The sequence below is a fragment of the Motacilla alba genome, chromosome 2, assembly GCF_015832195.1.
Source record: "Motacilla alba alba isolate MOTALB_02 chromosome 2, Motacilla_alba_V1.0_pri, whole genome shotgun sequence".
In the NCBI taxonomy this organism is placed as follows: domain Eukaryota; kingdom Metazoa; phylum Chordata; class Aves; order Passeriformes; family Motacillidae; genus Motacilla; species Motacilla alba.
In genome coordinates this window covers 131,774,035-131,800,777 of record NC_052017.1, presented here as the reverse complement: position 1 = coordinate 131,800,777, position 26,743 = coordinate 131,774,035, and the positions used below count along the sequence as shown (strand labels likewise).

The 26,743-nt window shown below is 37.7% G+C and overlaps 1 protein-coding gene across 1 annotated transcript in view; it reads right to left on the bottom strand.

Annotated features, from left to right (window-relative positions):
* Positions 1 to 320: 320 nt before the first annotated feature.
* DCAF13 (DDB1 and CUL4 associated factor 13) overlaps positions 321 to 26,743 on the bottom strand; it is a 26,962-nt gene continuing 539 nt past the window's right edge. Inside the window, exons 2-11 of the mRNA XM_038127314.1 lie at positions 25,905 to 26,104; positions 23,672 to 23,779; positions 21,849 to 21,938; positions 20,720 to 20,875; positions 20,074 to 20,151; positions 16,099 to 16,181; positions 14,031 to 14,195; positions 10,840 to 10,975; positions 2,825 to 2,988; positions 321 to 2,056 (exon numbers count right to left, since the gene is read on the bottom strand). Of these exons, the coding sequence (XP_037983242.1) occupies positions 1,969 to 2,056; positions 2,825 to 2,988; positions 10,840 to 10,975; positions 14,031 to 14,195; positions 16,099 to 16,181; positions 20,074 to 20,151; positions 20,720 to 20,875; positions 21,849 to 21,938; positions 23,672 to 23,779; positions 25,905 to 26,104 (1,268 nt within the window). The 3' untranslated portion in view covers positions 321 to 1,968. The remainder of the gene's footprint in view (positions 2,057 to 2,824; positions 2,989 to 10,839; positions 10,976 to 14,030; positions 14,196 to 16,098; positions 16,182 to 20,073; positions 20,152 to 20,719; positions 20,876 to 21,848; positions 21,939 to 23,671; positions 23,780 to 25,904; positions 26,105 to 26,743) is intronic.

Genomic DNA, 26,743 nt, shown 5'->3' with positions numbered 1-26,743 from the left:
CTCCTTTTTCCAGCATAGTTACACTCTTTCTAGCAATTTTTAGCCAACCCTGATCCTTTGAGTTGCACCACTCAGATTCTCTCTGAAAGCAACAGTTCACAAAGGTGTTAAAACATGAGGAGATCCTTTGGACGTGGCTCACACCCATTGCTCCACACCAATACCACACCACAACCCAGCCAACTTCACAACTGAAAGCTCTTTACATTCAGAGATCTGCACCAAAGCTAATAAATTCCAAGCAGCAGGGTTTGTTCACACCAGAGGTTACCATGACTCAACAAATCAATAATCAACAGCTTCAACTCACGCAAAACTGACAAGGCTGAAAATTTTTAATCACATTTCAGGAGATTAGTCTGGTTTTGCAAATTGTGCAAGACTTGACTACAGCTGTGTCACAAGCCGCATTTTGGACTGCATATTCTCCCTCAATTTTTTTTCAGTATTTCAGGAAGAAAATAAACTGTATTTGGCACAGAGTGCACTGTATTAGTACAACAGGCACACAGCCAGCATCAGCCTATTTCCTGATCTGTTCCACTTCTTCTCATCATCCTACTTATAGCTCTTCAGATCTGCTTCTCTTCCTGCATCACCCCATAAAGGTAAGTGATCCAGAGAGTCAAAGATACATTATGGTCTCTTATCACCAAAGAGCCATAATTTTGCCATGATGATTCAGGAATCTTGCCCAAACAGTACTGCAAGAGACAAGTTAAAGAGTAAGAACCAGAAATGCATATGGATTAGTGTCAGCAGAAACATTAAACAGAATACTACATGAAGGCAAGTGCTCAAAATGCTCAATTTCCAGATTAAAAAAAAAAAATAAAGTATTAAGTTTACTCTAATTGAGTTCTTTTTTTTTTTTCCTTTGTGCATAAGCTCAGGGCAAGGGGAGTGTCATTACACACTGTAGTGTTAAGACTTAAAAAGAGCTTTTTGTGCAGATGATGTTAGGCAGCATTACAGTTATTACATATCTCATATCTCTCTTCAGTCTAGACAGCCCAGTTTAATTCCAGTAGTTTTCTCACCACCTTGGTAACTTCAGTAAAAGGTTGTTTATTGCATGGAGAAACACGGTGTTTCCCAGCCAAACCGTAAAGGAATTTTGGGATACAGATATCTCGTCAAGTGTGAAACTTCCATTTTTCATCTATAAATGCAAAATAGAAAACTTGTAATAAATCTCATCCAAAGGAGTTTCTATGGTTTATAAAATTTACGTCATTTTTTTCATCCAGATTTTCCAAGTTTTAAAAGCGAAAAATTATTCAACTAAGTTATTATCAATATTAGCAACTTAACAGTCTGAAGTTTGGTCAGCTTATATAACAATAGTTAAAAAGACAGAGCAAAATTATAAATGTTTACAGACGTCTGAAAATCCTGTTGAATTTCTTTCTGGATAAAAGAAAAATAGTACATTGTACTCTAAGAAGTATAATGCAGACATTTGGAATAATCAGTTCAAATAATCAAAATCTAGTCCATTGCTTAAGGTCACTTTATTAAATTTGTTTAAATAAAAATTTTTTAAAAGGACAGCATAAGTACAATGATTTTTGTAACTCCGTATGGAGCGGGTTTTTTTTGCTTTGACAAGTATTAACCTATTTTATCCTTTTTTTTTTGTAGTAACAGTACCAAGGAATAGAACTGGAATTACAGATATTCTCCACCAAGTTATCTGCTTATATCAAAAAGGTCAAACTCCACTGCAATATGCAGCATTGGGCCAGTAACATCAGAAAAATGGCAAAAAAATATTACAGGGGAAGTTCTCATAACTACTCAAAACAGACGATGACTTGAGAAGTCAGAAGATGCACAAACTTGGAAGAAAAGTCATGTTTCTGGAACCACATGCTGTCCTAACAAAGTCCATCAAATTTTGTACAGTGTATTATTTTAATAGTGACATTTTTCTTACATTGTGGCATTTAGTACATGTGAAAACAATTATTTCACTACTGCCACAATATGCTTCTTCCTCTCTGGCACGAATGGCATGGATCCTGGCTTGCTGTGCTTACGACGATTCAGCTCCCTAGAAACAAAACAGAAAAATGAAACTCAGTAGTCATCACAAATGTTTAAGAAATACTGTCTTCCTCCTCAAGCTACTAAGGAAGTCATCCTACAAAGAAAGCCAAAAAAGTCAAAAATTGCTCTGTTTCTAACAACCAAAAGCCACATACTCCTTTGGGAAGAAGGACCATCCCTTTTGTAAGCAATTTTAAAGCTGGCTAATTTACAAAGGTTTCCAAATGAGCCTTTCCTTGGGAGCTCAGCTTGGTTTTCATGTCAACATGATCAGCTGCTCAAGTTTGTGGAGTTTTTAGCTAATAAAGATGACTAAGACCCACCACTTCAATGTTAATTCAATGGCTACAGCAAAGCATACCACCTTCTACTCCTAGAAATTCCAACGTGGCAATGATCCAGGTGGCATAAAACATTCATCCTGGAATCTGGCATTATCAAAAAAAAAACCAAAACCACAAACCCACAAGAAACCGAACAACCCTCCACACACCCCATAACAGCCCATCCTATTTCCACTGCAGTGGGGCATCATGTCATGCTTAACTCAGCACTGTGGCTCTTTCCAACATGGCATCTGTTGCCATGTCTTCACTGTACTTCTGGGAAGCAGCCAGCCCTCACTGCTACTGGCACTGATCTGCCTTCTCCTTACAATCAATCCCAGCTCATGATCCCTCATTCAGAGGCTCAGAGGAGCTCTATCACTCCCACAGGCCACCGCCACAGCAGCACTGCAGGAAGAGAAGTGAAGCCAAAGAGGAACACGCACTTGCGCCGCCGAGCCTCCCTCATGATGCGCTGCTCCTTGATCTGGCAGTAAATGCTCTTGGGCAAGTGTCGGTGCTGAGCTATGCGCCGGATCTGCGGGTGAAACTGGAACTTCTCTTTCAGCTTCTGATTGTAATTCATAGCTGCCTTCTCTCGAGGTGCAAGCTGCAGGGAAAATAACACAGACAAGCACGTTATAATGGAACAGGGATTTAATTGTCAATCTCTTCTACAAAACAAAATTTTAACTTTTCATTCGCATGGCTTCTTTCTAGTAAATTCCTTCAGAATATGGGTAGGTAAGCATTAAAAAACCTAAAATTCCAACATTATCCCAATGCTCAAACACAAAACGTTATCATTTTAAAGCTGAGTGGAGTAACCCAATTTAATTCCTGAGAATCAGATTTTAATGTGCTGTAGAGTGACAAATGAGAACATAAATAGCTGACAGTAAACACTCTTCGATTAGTCTTCCCTAACCTCGCATGACGACCAACTTTCCCTGTAAAACAAAGATTTTCATGCATTTTAATCACTAGCCAGTGTAATTATAAATGCTGTAGAGGAACTGTCTTCATGAACAGCTTTACAGAAAGCTCTTCAGATAGCCTGAATCTTACCCAGCACCCTGATCCCCTAGGAAGCACAAAGCATGGATCACATTTCAAGTATTAGCTTGACTATATGGCACACAGAGAGTGCGTGCCAACTTCCATCAAGCAGCTAAAAAAGTCTTACTATCACAACCACATGAAACACAGGTGAGCTGGTATTGCCATAAAAGACTATTTTTAAATTAACGTTTAAAATTCTGTCCAAGTCACCATCAACAACACCAAAAGTAAGAAACATCTCCTGACAGCCAATCTACAGAAGATTTTTTTTTTTTCAATTAGGCTTTTTTCCTTTGGTCCTAATGTCTATTTATCAAAAGGAAAAAAATGTGTTTCCTGTGGTTTTGTTTAAAGCATGCATTGCTTCATGAGGAAGAGCAATCTCTATGTATTTTGGATTTACTTGGATCTTTGGGAATTTCAGCTGCATTTCAGTCTAGTGAGTTTTCATATAAATATAAAATTTGTTAGAATAAATTCAATATGATTTTAATACCATCCTCTTTTTCCTACCCTCCTGCCCAAACTATCTAACTCCAATATTTCAGACATCTTAAAAACCCTTCACACTTTCAATTAAACCATGGCACCAGTCTTTTGCCATCCCACATTTATGTCACACTACTATCTCCACCTGAAACATTAAAAGTAAAACAAAAGTTCAGGCAACTTCTATTTATTCAGCTTTGCAAATGACTCAGTGTCACTAACTTCTCACTTTCAAGAAAAGACAGAAACTGATGCTAACAAAAAAAAAAAAAAAAAGCAGTAACAAAACCAACAACTTTATTACACACACAGATGGAAATTTCACTTACAATATAATGAGACATGTTTTTCCCCCCCTTGAAATCAGCAATTGGCTATTTATTCTCCACTCTGGAGGTAACTTTTGTGTGTGACTTCTGGTAGAATTTTTCATGAATTCTGAATAAATAAATATGGCACTCAGATGATTTTGGTCCAGAATACCATAAATGGTTTGAAAACAAGCATTGATAAAAACTACCCCAAAGGAGCTTCTGATTTGGGATAATAAAGAAACCAGGTACCAGATACAGAGTTGCTCACGGCTCAAAATATTCTTATTCAGACATCAGAGATACATGATGCTCTTAACCTGTTTCTCCACACCTTCTTGTTCATAAAATCCAAATCCTTCTACTTATATTCATTGTGGCCTCTGAAATCAAAATTGAGTATATTTTACAGTCTAAGCCCACTAAAGCTACCCTCTCCTTTTACTGAAATTCCTTCTTGTGAGCCAGCCTGTGAATAGCTGGTTCACTCTCAGTAAATCCCAGGTGTTCCCACTTTGCAGAAAACTGCCAACATAATCCAAATTAAAGAGCTTTATTTTAATTAAATGCAATGATTTTCCTTTAATTTTAGAAGAGCAAATTGCTGCCGATTTAGTACAACCTTGATGATTCTACAGACAAGTGGTGAATCTGTAAATTAAAGACACATCCAGGACATCTTATTTAAAAAAATAATATAGATTAAGACATGGTAGAGCCTGACTCCATTTTTATGGGTAATGTGGTATAGAGAAAGGCACATATCTGCTGACTTTCCACCCAACCACCAGATGCCAGTAGCCAATACACCCAGCTGTGCTACATGCTCCCTCATCCACACGATGGGAAAAGAAAATTTTGCAGAAATGACAAGTTTCCTTCATGAGAGATAGCAGATAGCTAAGAAGGCACACTGCAATAATGCACTGACTTCCAGCTCTTTCTAGCAAGTCACTTTACAAAGGCCAGTGTGAACAGCTCAAGAGAACAGTGTTGCTTCCCATTCTGTTTTGGGCTGGAGAAGATGCACAGCACAATTTGCAGGATTAGATATTTCATTTATAGGGACTAGAACACTTTCCAATTTAATATATGTAATAAATTAGGATTTATGTGACATCATGAGGGGAAGACATGCTTAAAGGTGACATATGACTTTTTTCATGGGTTCAAATAATGAATGTGCAATTTCTTTCCTACATGAGGAAAATGAAGATGTGGCAGAAACATAACTGATTTGTGTCACTACAGGAGGACTTCACAGCAAATATTTAAGGTGAAAAAAGGGAAAAATAACTCCTTAAATGCAACCAAGTTGTCAGCAGTAGGAAAATGCCTCTTTGAGTAAACTGCCCATGCCTCTTCTCCTCCCTCCTGATGACACAGACTGCTTATTTTTCCATCTAAGCAGAGGGAAAGTAAGCATTTTTGCAGAGCCCTGATTAGAAGCTAAAACTACCCTTAAAAATTCTTCTCTTCAAGAGGGCTGTATTTAAAATTTCACATTATTAAGACTTCTGTAATTCAGCATGGAAATATGAAATGAATGTTTATCTGTCCTCTTCAGGTTGCCCTTCTAGGTTAGGGCAGGCAAGAGCACAGATGCAATATATTTTTAGAATCCAGATATATCCCAGCAATTTTCTACACCATAGCTTGTCTTTATTTATTTTTCTATTGCTCTGTGGAAAACACCTTCTGAATTTATAGCTATGAAGTTCATTATTCATTTTTTCCTGGACCAAAGATTTTGATCTCTTCACATCTAAATGGATGACAAAAGCAAAAAACCAGAAAGGTAATGTAGAGCAATGTAGATGTTAAGAGCATAAAATCATAGCTACAGGGCTGAAGATGCAGGTGCACTGAATCACAAGCTGAAAATCACTAAGAAAAGAATGCCATGACCCACAGTGTCTGGTACTGCTTGTTATCAGCATTATCTCAGAAAATGGAACCACATACTAGAAACAGACTGAAAGGATAAACAATTGCTTAAGACAGTTTTGACGTGCTCCTGCTAATGCACTTTGCTAGATCAAAACCAAGATTTCTAACAGCACTTTCTCCTCTCTCTACTAGCCCATACTCAAAATCTGGTATTTCTGCATTTTGAAAGAAAGCAGTAAACCTATGCCTCACCACTTTTCACTCGCTCATCAGTAGTTTCACTAAAATTCTAAGCATCCTAACCCACTGCTCTGTACCAATTCATAAAAGTAACAGAGACAAAATTTTGCAGCTGTTACTCACAGAAGCAAAGTTACTAAGAATTCACATTCTAAGAAGTGCAGGTATAGTTTCTGTTTTGATGTGGCAGTAGACTGAAGAGCAATACAGCTTTTAAAAGTTTCAACTGATGGTTCATTACTTTCAGTACAATTCAGAAAAACCTAGCCTATCCTTTTCTTTCCATCAATTACATTAATTGTACACTATTAACTGAAATCCAGGATATTACTGCTGCTTTTTCAGCCTTTCCACTCAGACCAGGTTCTATTTTCCTCCTCAAAAGTCAAAATCATTTACCTTTTCATATATCCCAAACTTCTTCAAAAGCACAGGTAAAAAAAGCATCAAACATACTTAACAAGCCATATTTTATGTATTTGAACAGTCTAGAGTTTCTCAAGTCTAAACTGAGTCTTTTGCTTCTGGGCATGCAGAGATAGATGTTCATTGCTTTAAAAAAACACCTGTTACATCCTATTTAATAAAACATATTAATCAATTAATGAAAATTTATTAAAAGCTAAATGTAGAAAATTATTTCGAAGCAACCTTTGCAGTAGCTCCAACATAGACATTTGGGTTTTGTTACCCCTACATAAAACCTGTGCAGACTTAATTGTCAGTGGAGTAGAGACCCAAGATGCCTCTGGCTCCTCCAGAAACTTTTCTTCTTTCTTTCATGTTTCACTGATTTTGAGTAATGAGTGCAGTGCCAAATACATTAAAACCCAAAAGAAACATGCATGTCAGAACTGATGACTGCTCGGGTACAGCTCAGAAAGCACAACTTTCCAACTGGATAAATGTTCACCAGCCACAACATGAGTATTATATATTCACTATAACTTCCTTTGAACTTAGCAATGTGAAAAAACAACTAAGTACTCACCAAAGGAAAAAAAAAATGTTTGATTACTATTTTTCTTTCTTTTTCAGGATGTGGATTTCTACCCACCCCCAGCACAAAAAATATCCATCTTAAAATACAATGTATTGCAAGATTTTAGCATTATATCAGAAATACAGTGACCTCTGGATGAGTCATTCAATCAAATCTTCTCAGCAAAGAAAAACAGCAGACCAAGCAACTAAGCATTTAAGACATATTTTGACACTTCTGACAGAATTACTGAATGTTCAGCTTTGAATATTCAAAACATTCAAAAAATAGCCACAGACTGTGGAATGACTGGACACTTATAAAATAAGCAAACATATGCCTGTGAAGATAAGAACACCAACACTCTAAAAAAAAAAAAAGCAGATACTAAAAAAACATCAGTGGAACCTGCTAAATAGCCATTAACAGTTGCATTCTTAGGAATCACAGGAACTACCAGGCTGGATCAAACAGGGGTTCACACTGAATCCAAGCAACATTCCCAAGATATATCCAAGAACGTGATGAACCATGAGGACTCCTAAGTCCTATTAGCTACAATTGCTGAAAAATAAAACTTCATAGTGCTTCTAAAAAAATTTTAAACAACTATAGCCACTCCAGACAGCTTCAAATTCCGTATCTTGCTAAAGTCACGGCTTCAACAACACCATGCACGAACACATTACCACATAAGATATAGGGGTGTGAAATGTTCTTTTCTCATTGTAATGTAATTCTTCACAAGTTCATCTCTGTTCTGTGAAGTGAGAGCAATTTTTCTATGCCCCTTTTAAGCTCTTCCTGTATTTCTAAATAGTTTTGCCTTCTTAAGATGACTTTTGATGTTGCAAGGTGTTTTCTCTAAGATAGGATGATAAATTGTGGGAGGATTTTCACTTCTGACAAAAAAAAACTTTAAAAAAAAACCAAAAACAAAAAACAAAACAAAACAAAAAAAAAAACAGAAAAAAATTCCCCCAAGAATAATTCAAAAAACAGGGAGGAAAAAAATCAAATAATAAACCACATATCCCTTGACCTGTGTCATAGATAGTTATTGATTTGGTTCTCTTGGGAGCTGACAGCCCAAGTGCTGTGACAGAAATACACACCCTTACACACACATTACAAAAACTTCACTTGGGAATGATCCCACAAGAGCAGAACCATATTGCGGGTGCAGCCTCCAAGGGGCACATCAAGCAACAACACTGTACTCACAAAGAAAAACAACAAAGGCTGTTTTGTGTAGGATTCCAGTCAGGTCAAGGAACACAATATGTGCAGACCATATCCAATAGCCAGTAGTCACAACTAAGTAGTGTCTTTTTTTTGGCCCATCCATGTCCGGTTTTCACTGACACAAATACTACAGAAAACAGCAGAATGTCATTTACCAGAATGTCATTTACATTCTGAACACTTAAACAATAGCTAAGCTGTCCTGTATGCAACATTTCTGCAATGTAGGAGTAGCTGTGTTTGCCTATTACTTCCCAGAGTCAATTATTCTTACTCTTTCATAAGAAAAGCAGTCAATGCCATCTAGTAGTCAGTACAGTGAACTTTTTGTTCACATCTGAAAATATCAGGAACCTTTCTACATGAAAATGGTATTTGTGACATTCTTTTTACCCACTTGTCCTTCACATGAAGGGCTCAAAGTAAAGATGGAACGTCAAAAATACCAAACAATTCTGTAACAGAACAGCATCCTAGAGAGGAAACATCATGATCTCTTGCTAAAAATATAGTGAGCAAATGGAGACAGCTTCAGTTAATATAATAAAATTAAGTGAAAAGGGTGTTGCCATGGGCATATAGATATAACAGAAAGAACACAGATAATATTTCTACTCAACACTGCACTATCTAAACAAATTCAACATGAACGTTAAATCCAAAAGTAAAGTCTCTAATGAGCTTTGTGGAATTTCCAAAATTAGCAACTATGGAACTCATATTTAAGTGTCTGACCAAAGCACCACATGGGAAAATACCAATAATCAATGCAGAAGAGCAGGAGGGAAAAAAAAAGAAAAAAAAAAAGAAAGAAAAAAGAAAGAAAAAAGAAAAAAAAAAGAAAAAAAAAAGAAAAAAGGTATCCATTAAAAAATTAAAATTAAAAAAAAATTCAACCTAAACAGTCATTTGTAATCACAATTACTGCAGAGACCACAAAGCTGTGGGGTGTTTTTATCTACTGCTCTGTAGCAAAACTGAGAATACTAACAGGATTTCCCAATATCTATGGTGGGCCATGGCTGAAGATACACGTTATTTTAACTGTGTTGCTCCACATCCAGCGCTTCAGAGCACACAGCAGTCCATGAATTATCCTGTTTCCAGTGTAGCTCTAAGTACTCCTCCAATCCCTCCACCTGCCACCTCCCCCAGCTCTGTTTCACTTCCCTCCTACAGATAATTCAAGTTGATGGAGCTTCAGGTAATCACAAGCAGTCCTAGACATTAGTATGCAACAGATCCAGCATCTCAGCTGTACCACATTCTTCCCTGAATCACAGCTTCCCTTTCCTCTCCCCACAACCTTTCACAAGATCAAACAAAAACTCCCCCAGACATTATCTGACAGCTCTGCTGATGGGCTCAGAAAAGGCAATGTAAGCACCTCCAAAATACCATAACAATATAAAGCTACATAAAGGGATTACTCCCAGCAGACAAAGTGCCAGATTCATCCTCCAAAGTCACTCAATACTTTGACTCAACTGTGCAGATGAATCTATGCAATTGGTAACTGAAAGGGAACAGCTAGGCTTTGTCTGTACACAAACATTTGAACAAGTATAACTGAGAAGACTTCTCTAATGAGGCTGGTGATCATTCACACTAGGAACACCTCGACCAAAGAGACTCACATTGAATTAATCAGACTTCAGATACCACCCTAGTTTGCCCACTTGGTATCTGAGAGTTACAAAGTTTAACAATCTCGGTGTCAAACTACACATCAGTGCAAACAGTCTACTTGACAACACATATGCTTACCACAGCATGATTTTTTTTAATATACTTTTTTGTTAACAAACTGCATGAATGAACACAAACTAATAACATGCCAGTCAAAATCTTTAAAAGTAGTAATTCTAAACTTCAACAGAATCACTTAAGTATGGCTAAACAGAATTTATTACCTTTTTCCCAGTGGTAAAGGATGAATTCTAACCATTAGCACACAGGTTAAAAATTCAAGTCTAGTTTAGATAGAACTGATGATTATTGTTAACATTAAACAAGACCAAAAGAAGTCATCTTGTATAGCAATAATGAGGCATCTCATTTTCTTGTTATTATTATAAGCTGCAGTAAATGCAATGAGGTGTAATGCACATGTCAATCTACACAAATGTCAAACTATAGTTTTACAGCTTCCCTTCGTCAAAAAGTTGAAGAGGCTAACTGGTTGTAATAACAAAAACCCCCAAACATCTTGTGATAACAAAAAGCAAAATGCAACTCTTACCACTCCCAGTTTTTCAGAGGCATTAGCTTTCCACAGGCGAATATTCATCTCATCTGAGCCACACAGAATGTATTTGTTATCTGAAGTCCATTTCACAGTGATGACGTGCTGCATTCGTTTGGTATGATAAACCTCCCTAGAGCAGAGAAACATTTTTAAATTATCTACCATCACGTTTCTCACCATTACCTTTCAAATAGCAGAAAGCATTCTGCTCAAGGCAAATTTTTTTGTATTTTCTTGCTGTTGTTTTTTTAAAAATCTGACTTTTTAAAACACTGCTGATCTTATCTTTCTATAGGTAAAGATACAAAGGAAGTGTGATAGACTGATAAAGGACTACCTAGGACAAGATGCTTTTTAAATAAGTGCTTTCACAGAAATAATAGTAAAGAGTTATTATTTAACTCTTTTTGCAAAACATGGTAAGGGTATACAGAATGAAATGCATACTGTTCCTGAAATAATTTTGATTAATATGCTTTTACATTGAGAGTATTACAGAATGGGAATACAGAAAAATAGGTGCAAAAGAATCTGACACCAAACAGCAATGAAACACCTCCCAGCTCTTCATTTATGATATGGCAATGGATTTGCTACTCTTCATTGTGATTCCCCTCCTTTACCCAAAAATGGACTCCATTTCTTTTTTCAATTCTGCTGTTGAAAAAAGTTTCTGCATGCTACATTTAAACCAATATTTAAGTTAAACTCTTGTCTAATTTTCATGAAGTATGTATAAAACAAATTTATTCTTTTATTTCTGCTATAAAATAAAGGACTAAATAATTTTTTAGGGAATTTTAGCTATTTATTAGCATTCTGAAAAGAAGGAAAAAGTAAGGCCTATTTATTGCCTACCAATAGCCACTCCATTGATGCATCAATCATGCTCTACAGCTTATTCTTCTTTTTCCACTCAGTTATTTTTGCAATGAAAACCAAATTAATAATGTAAAAGAAACATGGAAGCAACCTATTCAAGTGGTGTGGAGAAACTGGACTGGGGTTGAGCTGAAATGGTTGTGAGAGAAAGAAAAGTAATCAGTATATCAGAATAAATAAGCTTTAATAAGCTTAATCACCTCTTTTAATTCACCAGGAAGCAATACTCTACAAGAACAATTATGTGGAAGATCGAGCACAACTACCATCAGAAAACATTAATACTCACATCAGCTTTTCAGTGTTTAATGGCATGTGTGCACATCTGCACTTCCACAAGAATTTCTATGTTTTACTTTCCTTCTACCACGTGACTCAGTAACAAAGCTCTTCTTCACCCACCTTTGGGGAACTAAGTCCTTTTCCTTTTCATACTTTGAATTTGCAGGCTTTGCCTATCCTGTGGCTGTCATCACAAGGTATTAAATGTCATTTTTCAGGGACAGGAAAAACAGAAAACATGGCCAAATAACCTGGATCTGTCATTTAGAAGTTTGCACAGAAATACAGTTCTGTTTACTAAGCATTTACTAAATTTAATCAACTTCATAAAAAAACCTTATTTCTTATGGCTAAACAATTCCACTATTTAAATTTTCATTTAAAAATAAAATAAAAAGCATTTGAAGTTAGGAGTTTTTCAGATTGGCAGGACACCAGAAGTAAAAACTAGAATAGCACCAGGATCCTTATTTACAGGTATTCCTAACTGCCCTCTCAGTTTTCCAAGCAGGATCAGATCTTCTATTTAGAGACTTTCTCCATTCTGTGAGATTAATATGAACTGTGCAATTCTAAAGAAGCCCAGCTTCTAAAAAAATTTAAGTGTACCAGAACACTCTAATCAGCTTACATGAAGCAAAATTTTTCAGTTGTAAAGTTTCTCCTCACTAGATTTATGGCTACAATACAAAAGGAGGAAAAGTGTGGACCAAGAAAAAACCCCTCCCACAGGCCTTGGCAACAATCTGCTAAAATGTGAAATAAAGCCTTTTACTGTTGTGTTATGGGGTCTGCAAACTTCTCCTCAGTGATGTGTATTAACTTTGCACATCACCACTTCCGTGAACATTATTAATTCCTACAAAGGAGCTGCTAACCATATTGTTTAATAATGGAAGTCAGAAAAAAAACCCCAAACCTACAAAGAAACTGCACCACCTAATTACATTTAAAGTATTATTGCAAGACAAAAAGAACATAAAAACTATCTGTAGATTAGATATAGAGGGAATGTAAATAGCCCCTCCCACTATTTAATGCAGCACAGGAGCACAAAGTTACACAGCATGCACAATTTCATCAATCAATAATAAAAATATACTCCTTCACCAAACCAGTATTGCAACATTTTCACCCTCAAACCACCTAGACCTTGCCTTAGTAACAACCTTCTGGGAGGACAAGGATGGAGAGAGGAAGTCAAGCAGAAGTAAAATAAAGTTAAGAATAAAGAAAAATGAGGAAGAACTGACAAGAAAGAATAATGAGGGCAGGTTTATGAAGATCAAATGATACCAGAAAGATCAGATAACTTGCTCCAGTTTTTATCAAACTGAAAGAAAACCAAAAAATAATAGAGACACAGTAGATTCAATCTGAACTCCAGCAAAATATTTAATATACTGACTTATGAAACCTTACATGAAAAACAAACTCCACGTGAATTGTATTCAAAGCACTCTACTACAAATCAAACCCAGGTTAATAAAATATTAACAAAAGGTAGTAAGTGCACTGAAACAAATCACAAAAGGGTCCCAAAACTGATCCTCGGGTATTCATACAGCAATCTATTTTATATAATGTCTTTAGCAATCATCCACATAGGATGAAGACAATCCCTAGGAAACCAAACGCTACAATGCTATAATACATTGCAAACTTAAGTGGTGACAGAAACAGAACACAGCAACCTAAAAACATTAAAGATGCATCGACAGGGAAATCAGATGGGATTCACCACGGTAAAATACAAATGACGTGAGCACAGCAATCCACTCTAATTTTAACTCCATATTGTGGAAGTACTGCTACTTGTTCAGTAGTTCTACTCTTGATCCATACTCCAGAATTAAGTCAACTACACAGCCTGTCAGTTTCAAGCTACCCACAGAGTAAGATTTCAACACTCACAGGAAGAAAAAGCCCCAATGAAGATGTTAATGAATGAATTAGTAATTTTGAGGATTTGGGAGGAAGTCACTGGAATGAAGAGAGAGAAAAGGTGTAAAACTACTCACCTGCTGTGACCTTTGTCTACAGGAAAAATGCGTATGGACTTATCAAAGCTGGCAGACACAAATTCTTTCCCAGTGGGTGAATAATCCACGTCAAGAACAGCAGACACGTGATCCATATGCACCATCACAGGTGATTCAAGAAAGCGCATATCAAAAGTGTATAAGCTTTAAAATAAATACATCAGTAGCTTAATATCATAACAAGTCCTAAGTACATTTTACATAAACCAACTTAAGGATAGAGCCATATTGCAGAGGCTCCTCAAAACAGCTCATAATACACAAGAAGAAAGAAAATGGCATTGTTTAGGGTTTGAAAGAAGTTTGTTGATCTGAGGATCTAGTTATTGGATCAGGTTTCTTGCTCCCTACCAAAGGACAGATAGGCTCCACTTCATCATCTGTCCATGGGTCAGACTGCAGGAATCACACAGGCCTCCTTTATTCCATCTTCCCACCTAAGTATGCACCCTGAACTTGTAAAAGCATCTCTCAATCATTACAACAAGCCTATCAGTTCTGAAAGATTTCTTAATATTCCCATGCTGCGAACTCCTAGTAATTCAGAGTCTACTGTAAAGTTCCATTTGATTGGCACCCTTTGTTACTGCCTAATTATCTTCAGCAGGAAAGTGCAAGGAAAGCTTGGTGTAGCAAGTCTAGGAGTGCAGGGAAAGCTTGGTCCTTACCCATGGAGATGCTAGTTCAGCAGAGCACACTATCTATAGAAAAACATTATGTTAAAAGTAAACACCCAGCTGCTGGACCACAGCTGGTTTGCTCTTAAGGACTTTAAAGCTCAGATAAGGCCTACCTCTACTCCCTTTGGATGAAGCAGCTAGACATAATCACCACGTAGATCATCAAATAAGCATATGTGCTTTACAGACAATGCATTTATTGGAACCTGATTAAGATATACTATTTAGTGGAATTAAGTTAAAAATTCAATTCAACACGTCTCTCACCTTTCCATCTGCAGCTGAATGCATAACTGAAATTAAACATATCTCACTGAATACAATAATGGTGATTATTGCTTTTTCTTTCTAAATTCCCCAAGAGAAAGTATGCAGGATCTTATTCAAAATTGCTACTCCATACAACCAGCAAATACTTGCATATGCATTGTTAATGTGTACATCGGCCTTTGCATATTAAATGCTTCAGGCTGCAAGAGGACAGTTGTCCCTGACAGCAGCAGCTATAGTTTTTAGTTTAGCAAGAGGAAGAAAAAAAAAATTTTAAAAAAACCCAAACCAGACAAAAAGCAAATTCATAAAGAAAAACCCCAAACTTATAAACAAACAGATTAGGTAGTCTGATAGTTTTACCATAACATAAATACAAGAAAAACAGCACATTGAATACAACACCACTTTCAAAGTCTGAGCCAGATTCCATTTCCTTAGAAAAACAGCCTTAAGATAAGTGATAAAATTCCTATGTTCTAGAAGAAAACAGTGATCTATTGTTAGATCACTGACTTCCTGGAAAAAAGGATATGGAGCATATTTGCAATGGCCCAGTTTTGAAGAGACAGCTTTTTCAATATCAGATTAGCTGTTCACATGAATAGTATCATTCAAAAGTAAAAAACTGCTCCAAGACATCGAAAGGATAAGTACTGCAGTCTCCAGAACTGTCTCACAAAAGATTAATTTATTTTTTTAAGAAATGTTCTCATGAAAATAGCTGATCAGTACAATGGATCAAGCTTCACAAGAGCTGGCAAGAAAATAAACACTTATATTGCCTCAGACTGGACCAACAGTACTTATTTTCTAGGGCCCATCTCAAGCTATACTTGCATTGGTTCAGCTGCATTTATTCTAAGTTACACTGCTTTTTACCCCCCAAGTTCTGAGACACACAGAGAGAGGCAATCAACTACCAATTCATATTTCCTAAAATCAGTACTCCTATAATTCTCTAGGTTATAAAACTATTCAAATTTTAGAGTTTGAGTAGTCTTTTTAAAATATATTTTAGCATAATCATAAATAACCAAGATACAGATGAAAAATATAACCTGTCCAGGATTATCAAAAACCAAGGTTACACTTACTTGTAATCTTCATTTGCTGCAGTAAAAATGAAAGCTTCCATAGGGTTCCAACACAGTGTATTTGTCCTCATGTTCAAGATAACCTGAAATGTATTTACACATTGCTACCTTGTTACAGGCTGTAAAAACTGCAGTTCAAAACTTCCTACATACCCCTGAAGACAAGCACTCAGCAGATAGAGAATTATGGCAGAGGAATAGTACATGACAGAATGTTTCCTCAGCAGTGTTAGAGGTGAAACCCAGGAACCTCCTGTCCCTCAGTGCATGTTTACTGCTTTGGGCTACACAACAATTAAATTTTCCTCTGTAAATCACCTTAGAATCAAATTCTTCTAAGTGGTCATACAACATGACAACCTGCTAGTGGTCAACAAGTAAATCTGGAACTTCCAAAAAATTTCACTTCTCTGTTCTATTTACCAGAACCTTTAGTTAAGTAATCTATAGATTACTTACACACCTAATTAAATGGTATTTCAAGGGACAGAGTCATTAACTGAAGCTGTGAACCAGCATTTGCAAAGCAATTGTAACATGTTTATGTTCTCCCAGTTATCACCCCTTCATTATTTTATGTCTAAAATTGCGGTTCACCAATTCTCCTGGCCAGTTGCCATTTCTTGTGGAAGTGCCAAGCAAGGCACACAGAAGTTCCTGTGTTGTCAGGTACTCAGCACTCTCACTGTATCAGCAGTGAATCATTCCTCACACATTTGTAAGATTTGCTTGCTGCTTGTAAGCATATGGCCAACAAAGAGGCCAGCTGGCCCTGAAGCAGGAGGAAGGCAGCTGATAACAGATTAATAAAACCCTTCTGCTTTCTAACTGCAGACTAGATAAGAGGCACTATCAAGCTGTAAGTTGGATGTCCCCACCTTGGAGGACAGCTGGGCCCCTGTGGGACAAGGGAGAAAGTCATCTGACACACCAGACACTGCAACTTTGGCTTCTGCTGAGTCTAAGAGGAACTTCCAACCATTTACTTGAAAATAAGAACTATACAGTACGCCTGACGCAAAGTGGATGTGTAATTACAGAGCAACTGATTAACAAACTGAACAACTCTAAACAGGATTTTCTACAATGCTCCAGGCCAGCTATAATCCTACTTAAAAATCCTGAAATTTGGGTGTTTAACGCTATGGTACTCAAACCAAATTTTTGTTCTTGGCTTACTACACTGAACACCATAAATGTACACGCATATTTCAGAATATAGTTGTACAATTATAACCCTTACAGTAATGAACACAGTCTCAAAACAAGTTAATAGTGATGATTTTACTGAACATCCCTCCAAAAGATTGCAATGAATGTGTCTATTGAATGAATGTCTATTCCTGTAATTCTCATTCTCCCTAAATCCTCATTTCCAAGGTGATACCATCCTGTTCATTAGAAAGTCTGTGCTGCAGAACACTGCTTATTTTCAGGAACTGCATGCAACCAGAAGTGAGTGCCATCATCAGATCTCTGAAGTGATCTCCAGTTTAAAAAGTAGACACTGAGATGTCCTCTGTTTACACTAACGTGACAACTAGAATTTGCTCTGATTTCAGTATTGTTCTAGTTATAAAACTTGCACAAAACTGGGAAGTTAATAATCAAGGACTGTTCTTTATTCCTTCCTGTACAAGTTTACCAGCCACTGCAAAATGAGCACCCAAATAATGTTAACCCACCCTATGTATAGCAAGTACTTCAAATCATGTTACAAAATAACTTCAATATTGCCAAAAACCCAGCTCTTTCAAAAGGAATCAAGTCCTGTCATGCTCCAAATCTCTATTTTTTCACCAAAATTTACAAGCCTTCAGTTGATTTCAGCAGTGGCTTCTGGAATTAAAATACTGCCTAAGAAATGAGACTGGCTCTACAGTTCTAGCATTAGGTTTAGTAACAACTATGTAAGGCAACCTGAGCTGGACGTTATTTAAGTAGCTGTAAATACATTAATAATGGCATTTCAGAACGATCTAAATCCATGCCAGAGCCATTTTTAACTGCTATTTTTTAATCTATTGTATATATTAGAAAATGGGTAAGTTTAAGTCCCCACTAAGACAACTGAAAATTGTGAAGTCCCCAAAGACTTGGTCCTCTGGGTTTAATTATTTTAACTGTGAACAGTTGCTTACAAAGAATGTCACTCTGGAAATGTTGAGATTACTTTAATACAGAAACATTATCCAAATAATTAACCTGTCTTCCTTTACTACCTACAAGGTTGAGATGAACACCTAAGAATGTAACAAGCAAGAGAAAACACAGTTCCTGTCAGCTGTTAAAATGCTTAAGTCTATCTTTACACCACCTTAAGCTTTCCTGATCCCACAGGTTGCACAAGAATGACTTTTGAAGTATACCAATTCCTACCAAAACATCTTCCTCTTGTCTTTCAACAGAATTGCTTTCATTTATCTTTCCCAGCTTTTTATTAGACTAGTTCTTCTTTTGAACCTAGGTAGCATCTACCTCATCCCTCCCTTTTTTAACACTTAAGGCTCTGAAACACACACTCAGGACAAATGGGCAACAGAGCTCCTGCTTCAAGATGTGAGAAATGTGTGAATAGGAGTGCATGGGTGATGTACTCCTATTCCCAATAATGAAGGGACTCCCACTGAGTTCCAGCTGCTCTGCTGATCAAATCCCAGGAATGCAGCAGTGCCAGAAACCAGTGCCCATACATAAGTAAGGTACCCCTAACAAGCAAAATCCTTCTCTTAGGAGTTCCAGAGCTCTTAGCTCTCAAAGCAGAAATGGACATTTCACCTCCTCTCCCCAGCAGAATTATCCCTATCCCAGGAAGAAACCCAGTACTGTGCCCATGGAAGCAAGGAAGTACTAACCAGTGTTTTATTCCTACAGAAGGAAATGCACCTCAGCATGCTGTTTCCATGAGATACACATATACAAACATGTGCAGAGTCTACAATAATTCTACATGCACATGTATGTACAGTCATATATTTGGTATATACACATATGTAAAATTCTGTTAGATTCAAACTTAGTTCACAAAGGATCAAGCTGCATCCTTTGACCAGATGCTGCAGCTCTACAGCACTGGCTGGGTTCAGTTCAACATTCAGGTCTTTAACTGGCATCACTGACAAGTTTCTATAAGCACTACCTCAGTGGCCCAAATGAAACTTCACTAAAAACTGTTGGGGCGCAGAGAAAGAAAGAAAGACTGTTATGCCAACAACATGCCTTTTCACAACTAAGCACCATTTTAATGTTGTAGTGTGTATCAGCTCAATGACACTGCTGATAGTATGTAACACAGGAGAACCTGAGTGCATATTCAGCCAGAATATTGTATTTCAAGAAGAATATTGTTAAGATAGTTCTTGGGCTTAGAACTACTGAACTTGATTGAGGTTTGATATGTGTGTATGAATTACCAGCCTCTTATCTAAATAAATACAAATATTCTGCTAAATAGGAATCTTTGGATCATGGGTATGTTCCACGTATAAATATTATTTTGATTACACTGCAAAGGATTTCTGAATGTTTATGGTGGGTATATAGGGAAGGTTTATCTCCCTTCGAAGGAAAAACACCTTTTCAAACACAGAGCAAGGCTCTCCAGTGGTGAAGTAACCTTGTTTCCTTTTGGTAAGGAAGAGAAAAAAAAAATTTTAAAAATCACACATACATAGACAGAATGCAATAAAGGAACATAAAGTTCTTATTGTGAAACTGCTGTCAGGTCAGGCACTTGATCAAGAATTACAACAGAGTGAGCATGACAGCCTGTCTGAATGCAGAAAAAGGCCCTTCTAACTCTGCATTGTTTAAATCCCAACCTTAATTCAAACTCAGAAGATTCAGACAATGAAAATTCAGTTAACTCAGATTTCAGAGCTTCTCATTCTCTACTGTCACCAACAGTTACAGGCTATTAATATATTCAGTATGATTATTAGCACCAGTAATTAATCTTGAACAGAAAAATATTACCTTCTTTAATGGAGTTGATTTTCTCATGTCATACAGCACAATATTTCTGTCAGAAGCACAGCTTCCCAAAAGGTAAGTCTGGAAAAAAAAAACAACAAAACCAGTGTGTATGGTCTTTTGAATACTTCTAGAGTGTGGTTAACAGCTTACATCAGATACCTAAGCTATTTCACAAAGCTGGTCATGAGTTTATTTTTCAGTCAAGGAAATACATTCATCAATTTTTCTGTGCAGCTAATTATCTGTTTTGCTGTGGGGAGGGTGAGAAGTCTCAGTCACAGGGAGTAGAATACTGGAACAGATGAACTGGCAGCTCCTCAGCCACTTAACTGCTACGCTGTATGACCGAGGTACCAGGTATGTTATTGTTGTGGGCAGAGTGGAGGCTTCCCTGCTTTTGTTTCTCCTCTCCCATATTAACAGAGACAAAAGATAGGAAGATAAAATTATATGATACTACATTCCAAAATAATAAAATATATTTATAAATAATATGAATCAAAATCTATGTATACATCCCCCTATATATTCCAATAAAACATAAAATCCGAATTTGGAAGAAAAAAATCAAGATGGTGTAAACAGAGTTTAGATCTCATACTGCTCAAGAAAAATACTCATTTCCAATACATTACACAATCATTACCTCAATGGGATTAAATTTGACACTGCTTATGCTATCAAAACCCCAAGTCAGAGAACATTTGGGGGTTGTCCTTTGTTCATCCCAAATGTCCACTTGATGGCCACAGGTAGCAAAAACAGGTTCCTTCCAGTGGTGATCAATTCCTGTATACACTGTCTTTAAGGAAAAAAAAAAAAAAAACAACCAAAACAACAAAAACAAAAACAACAACAACAACAACAACAACAACAAAAAAAAAAAAAAAAAAAAAAAAAAAAAAAAAAAAAAAAAAGAAAAAATTTTAAAACACAATTGTATGCATAAATTCTCCAGGATGTTCTGTTAGAAAAAAATCAACAAACCTTTGCACATGCAGCCTTACATAGTTTTTCTCATTTATATTACTGAAAATTAAGTCACCATTGCTACTAGAAACTAAGCCTTATCGGATGTACCCCTTCCAGCAGGCAAGTTTTCTTTTCCATTTAAGGTGCATGTATGCATTTCTTGTTAATTTGCAATGGACGTGGCACTAAAGGCATATTTACAAAATCCTGACTGATTTTAAAGCAAATGAAAAATTTAGGAGTGCAACTGTATTTTCAGTGGGGACTTGAATGGATTCCACAGACATTGCAATAACTAAAGAGTTTCAAACCATCTATTTGAAAAAAGCATTTAATGTTTTTCTTAACACAAGCGTATCATAAATTCAAAGTGCCAAAATATCTATTTTTAGACTGCTTTTGTCAATAAGGAAGATGTAAAGCTAGTATTTTATATTGAATGGCTGTGAGATATTGATATGAAAAGTAAGTTATTTAATGCAGACTAAGCACTGACAGTACACATCTGAAGAGACTACAGAGAAATGTGACCAGTTTGCAGGAAAGGGATAATTAGTACAGACAGAGCTAAGCAGTCTTTGTTGGCATTTGAGGAGTCCTTTCTGGTTACATGTAAAGTGAGTGTAATAAAAACATGAAGATACTTTAAAATTTGATATAAAATTTGATACCAGCAAATTACAACCCATTATGATAACAGGTGATATCAAATTATTTCTCTCTCCTTCAAAAGCTAGATAGGAAATGATTCAAACTTAATGCAAAAGAAGAGGTGTGGAAAAATCAATACTTGGATTTACTACCTTTCCAAGAATTGTATGAATAGGTTCTTCTTCTTCTCCGTATTCTGGGCTCTCCATTTTCCACTGCTTCACAGTTTTGTCATCACCAACCTGGAAATATTGGAGAAATCATGTACAGTTTTATGCAAATATATTCCCTTTTTATTTTTCTAGATGTGCTTTGCAATTAAATACAGGCATCCTTAAAAAAAAAATATTCTGTGATATAGACAAATGCTTCCTCCTGCCTGTTCCTTGTTCCATTTTATACCTCCAAGCCATAGATTAGCTCTCCTGGTCATAATATATTATTAAAACAGGTACATGGTCTGGCTGCTGTGAACATTCTTTGTAGCAGCCCACCCGGCACTGTGGTTTTGATGTGTGGCTGAAACAGCCCTGATGCAGCCCCCAAGCCTTGGCTGTGCATTCCCCACTGCTCCCACCCTGTCTCCATCATCCCTGCCTCACCCACCAGTGACAGGCTTGGGGTGGGCAGCAGACTGGAGGGGACAGGGGCGTGACAGATGTCCTGAACTGGCCAAAGGAGTATTCCATACCACAGAACAATGCTCTGCAATAAAAGCTGCAGTATTGGGAGCAGAAAGAGCAGGTGGGGGCTGGCTGCACAGTGGCTGCTGCTCAGAGATTGTCTGAGGATCTGTCATCTTCTGAGAGCAGGCGATTGATTCCCAGTTCATCACTTGTTTGCCACCACCACGTTTCCTTTGCCTATTCCACTGTCCATCTTGAAGCACAAGGCTTTCCCAGTTTCCAATACAGATAGCTGAACAGGAAAAAGGTGAGCTGGAACAATGGCGATTTTGTAAGGCTACATTTTGTGATTTTTAATCAACTGGCAAACTAAACTGCAAATTATCTTCCGGAACTCACTTTGGTGAGCCTGTAATCAGTTAAGAGGCACTTTCCACCTCAGTTGCTCTGCTCCAAATTTTGTTCTACCTCTTGCACTAATGCCAGCACAAGCTTTTGCAGGGCTGTGCAGTGACCTGGATCAGGAGAACAGGCCTAAAAAATGTTAGCTTTACAAGTTTATCTGGCCCTCCCTCACTGCACTTCTACTGTTTCTCTCCCTCTCTCAATTTTCAGGCAGACAGATTGTCAAAAGGGGAGTAACTAACTTGGAGTCACTTAGGATTTTTAACTGTGACTTTCCCTATATCCTAACTACTGCCCCTGTTACCTAGTACATACCTTAGAAAAAAATAAATATACTGTAGTGAGAATGGCTCTTCTATGACCAGTTCAAACAAAGCACAACCTCAGGACACTTCCTGTTTTCAAAACCACTTCTTCTTGTTGTATTATCTTAGAACTGTTTTAATGCCAACAGGAAGACATACTATTTCCAAGCAGTTTACATGCAAATGAATCTGTTGTGGTTTTTTATGAATTAATAAAGCTTTATTCACCTGGAATGGTCTTAACTTAATCAGATTATTTTTAATCATAGTATATGCAAATGGTTACTTTTTTACATGGTATATGTATATGCAAATGGTTACTTTTTAACTTTTTTACATCTTGCAATGAACATAGTCCATTTACTACTTTAACAAAAACTACTTTACTAGTTTTAATTGCATGACCATCTGTTAGCTCTTTGCTGGTGTTTATCCCTTCAATGGTCCTGAATGATATCCATATCACAGCATCAGAAAAAATTTCATCCTAAATAGAACTGTGGGGTTCACCGACACATTTAATAAGTGTATTCATACAATATTTAAATGTTCTATGGCAGAGAGTAAGCTTCTCAGTGGAAAACAGATGGTGAACAGGTACTCTGCTGCTGCACTGCTAAGGAGCCACATAATACTCACAGTGAAGAAAGATGTACCACAGAAACGGGCACACATGCCTCGAACAAAGCCTTCGTGGGCTTGTATCGTGCGGATACACTGTCGTCTGGTCAAGTTCCAAATTTTAACCTGATAAAACCAAAAAAGCAAATATTCCGTAAGCTTTCTGCAGCCCACAGCTGCAGTTCCCAATTCAAGTACAAGAGATCACACATGTTGTAATGAAGGGGCAGAGTTGGCTTGGACACCAGTCAGATTTTATTCTGTTAAAAACTAATTATTTCTTCCTTGAAAAATAATTTTAAAAGTGAGGCTCTTTGGTTCTTACCCTCCCCCCGACTTAAGCTGTATACTTTCTGCATTTTGCACTCCCCTATTTTTGAACTAGAATCCGTGCTAAAAAAACAGCAGCAGTTATAAATTTAGCAAAATAATACCCCTTTAAAGACAAAAGCACAAATAAATTTGGAACCAACAAATTTTTTTCTGTCCAGCTGCTGTACTATATTGTCTATAGATGTCCACGTCTCACACAGGTTTCTGTTTCAAAGCTTTTGGGCTCATTTAAAAACCAACAACAAAGAAATGGAGGTCACTTTTTATATTTTTATGTATTTACAGTACCCAATACTTTACTTGTTCTATCAGTGGATAAGAAATTTGGATAAGAACTTTCACAGAAATTTGTTCCACTTCTCTCTGAAAAGGTTAACCTCCCTTATACTACTGCATGACATGTGCACTTTCTATAAAAAGCAGAAAGCAACCAACTGCCCAGAAGGCACCTTTCAAGTATTGAAGTACTATCAAATGAGCAATGTAAGGGTGAGAAAAGACAGGTAATTCAGAAAAGACAAGTAGTTTTTTATGCCACTACTTCCAATTAAAGTGTCCTTGATTGCTATTTATAACAGTTATGTAAAACAATCAAATATATACAGGGTTAGTCTTTTTTAGGCAGTATGAAACCATGTTATTCCAAAAAAATTTTTGGTTGTATGCCTCTTCACCCTAGCTAATCTGGCAGTTTAACTTCTTTAGGGGGAGGAGTGGGCAGGGGTCATGTGGGCAGCAAAAAGCAATCGCATGCATTGGCTTTGTGTGGCCAGGCTTTAGTAATGGGAGTCTACAGGGGTGGCTTCTGTGAGAAGCTGCTGGAATCTTCCTCCAGGCCCAGCAGAACCAATGCCAGCCAGCTCCCACACAGACTCACCCTGGCCAAGGCCAAGATAACAAGAAATGGTGGTAACAATTCTGTGATAACACATTTAAAAAGGAATAAAAGTTAGTGGGCAAATGTAACTGCACTCAGAGAAGAGAGGAGCAATAATACGTGAGAGAAATTACTCTGCAGACACCAAGGTGAGAGGAGAAGGAAGAACTGAGGTTCCTCTGAGCCTGTTGTGAAGACATGGTGAGGCAGCAGTGCCCCTGGTGCCCATGGAGGAGGTTAATGGGAGTGAAGAGATCCACCCCCACCTGTGGAGATGAGTGAGGCCAGATGCAGCCAAAGCAGGCAGTGATCCATGGCAAGCCCTTGCTGGAGCAGTCTCCCGGCAGGGACCTCAGGACCCACAGAGAGAGGAGCCCACGCTGGAGCAGGCTTCCTGGGACTTGTGACCCTGTGGGAGACCCACCCTGGAGCAGCCTCTTCTTGAAGGACTACACAATGTGGAACAGTCACCCAACCAGCAGCAACTCATGAAAAGCTGCAGTCTGTGGAAAGGACTCACGCTGGAGAAGTCATGGAGAACAGTCTCCCATGGGAGGGACCCACGGTGGAGCTGCAGAGCACCTCCTCTCCCTGAGCAGAGGCAGCAGCAACTTGTAATGAAGTGACTGTAACCCCCTACCCTCATTTCCCTGTGCTGCTGGGGAGGAGAAGGGAGAGCTGGGAAGGAAGGAGGGGTGGGGGGAAGATAATTTTAATGTCTTATTTTACTTCTCATTATTCTGTTCTGAGTTTGTTAATAATAAATTCAATTATTAACCCAAAGTTCAGTCTGTTTTGTCCCTGGTGGTAATAGGTGAGTGATCTCTCCCTGTCCTTATCTCAACCCATGAACCTTTCACTACAATTTGTCTCCCCAGTTTGTCTCCCCTGTACAGTGGCAGAGTTATAGAGCAGCAAAAAGTTTCACCTTCTGTGTGAGGATGTAGGTAACATGCTGAACAGAGACAAAAAAGTAAGGTGTGACAAAACCAACCAAACAACCCAACAAAACACAAAAGAGAAAAAAGATTGTAAGCTTACCTCTCCATCACAAGCTCCAGACAGCACAGTAGACAAACTTTTTGGATGTTTGGCCATGCAATTAACTCCATCTCTGTGGCCATCAAGTGAACTAAGAAAGGGTTTTGCAAACACACGTTCTAGCTTTGTGGCATTCAGAGCTCTTGTGTACTCTCGGGCAACCTCAAATGGATGCAGTGCAGGGTCATAGTTCCTTGGAACTGCAACACAAAGAAAACACATTAGAAACCCATGCTGGAGCAGGTCCAGAGGAGAGATGAGCAGAGGGATGGAATACCTCTCCCATGAGGAAAGGCTGTGAGAGCTGGGGTTGTTCAGCCTGGAGAAGGGACGGCTCCAGGCAGAGCCCACTGTGACCTTTCAGTACTTAAATGGGGCTGTGAAAAAAATGGGGACAGACTTTTTAGACAGTGTGTTATGATATGACAATGAGTAACAGTTTTAAACTTGAAGAGGATAAATTTGGACTAGATAGTAGTAAGAAGTGTTTTACAATGAGATGGCACATGCCCCATCAAGGTTCTGAGCAGCCTGAGCTAGCTGAAGATGTCCCTGTTCACCAAAGGGAGGGTGGGGGGGGTTGGACTAGATAACCTTTAGAGCTCCCTTCCAACCAACAAAACTCTGTTATTCTGTGTGTAAAATCAACACAATTTTGAGCAGTTTTAATAACGAATGTGCAAAAAGCAGAACTCGACGTACCAGGAATGGAACACCATTAAGTGCGAAAATCTGCAAAGGGGCAAAGGGTAACCCAGGAAATACTAAGCGCAATCTCGTACACCAGAACAGAGATTTAACCCCCAGCCTCGCACTCCCGCTCTGACGCCGCGTCCAGA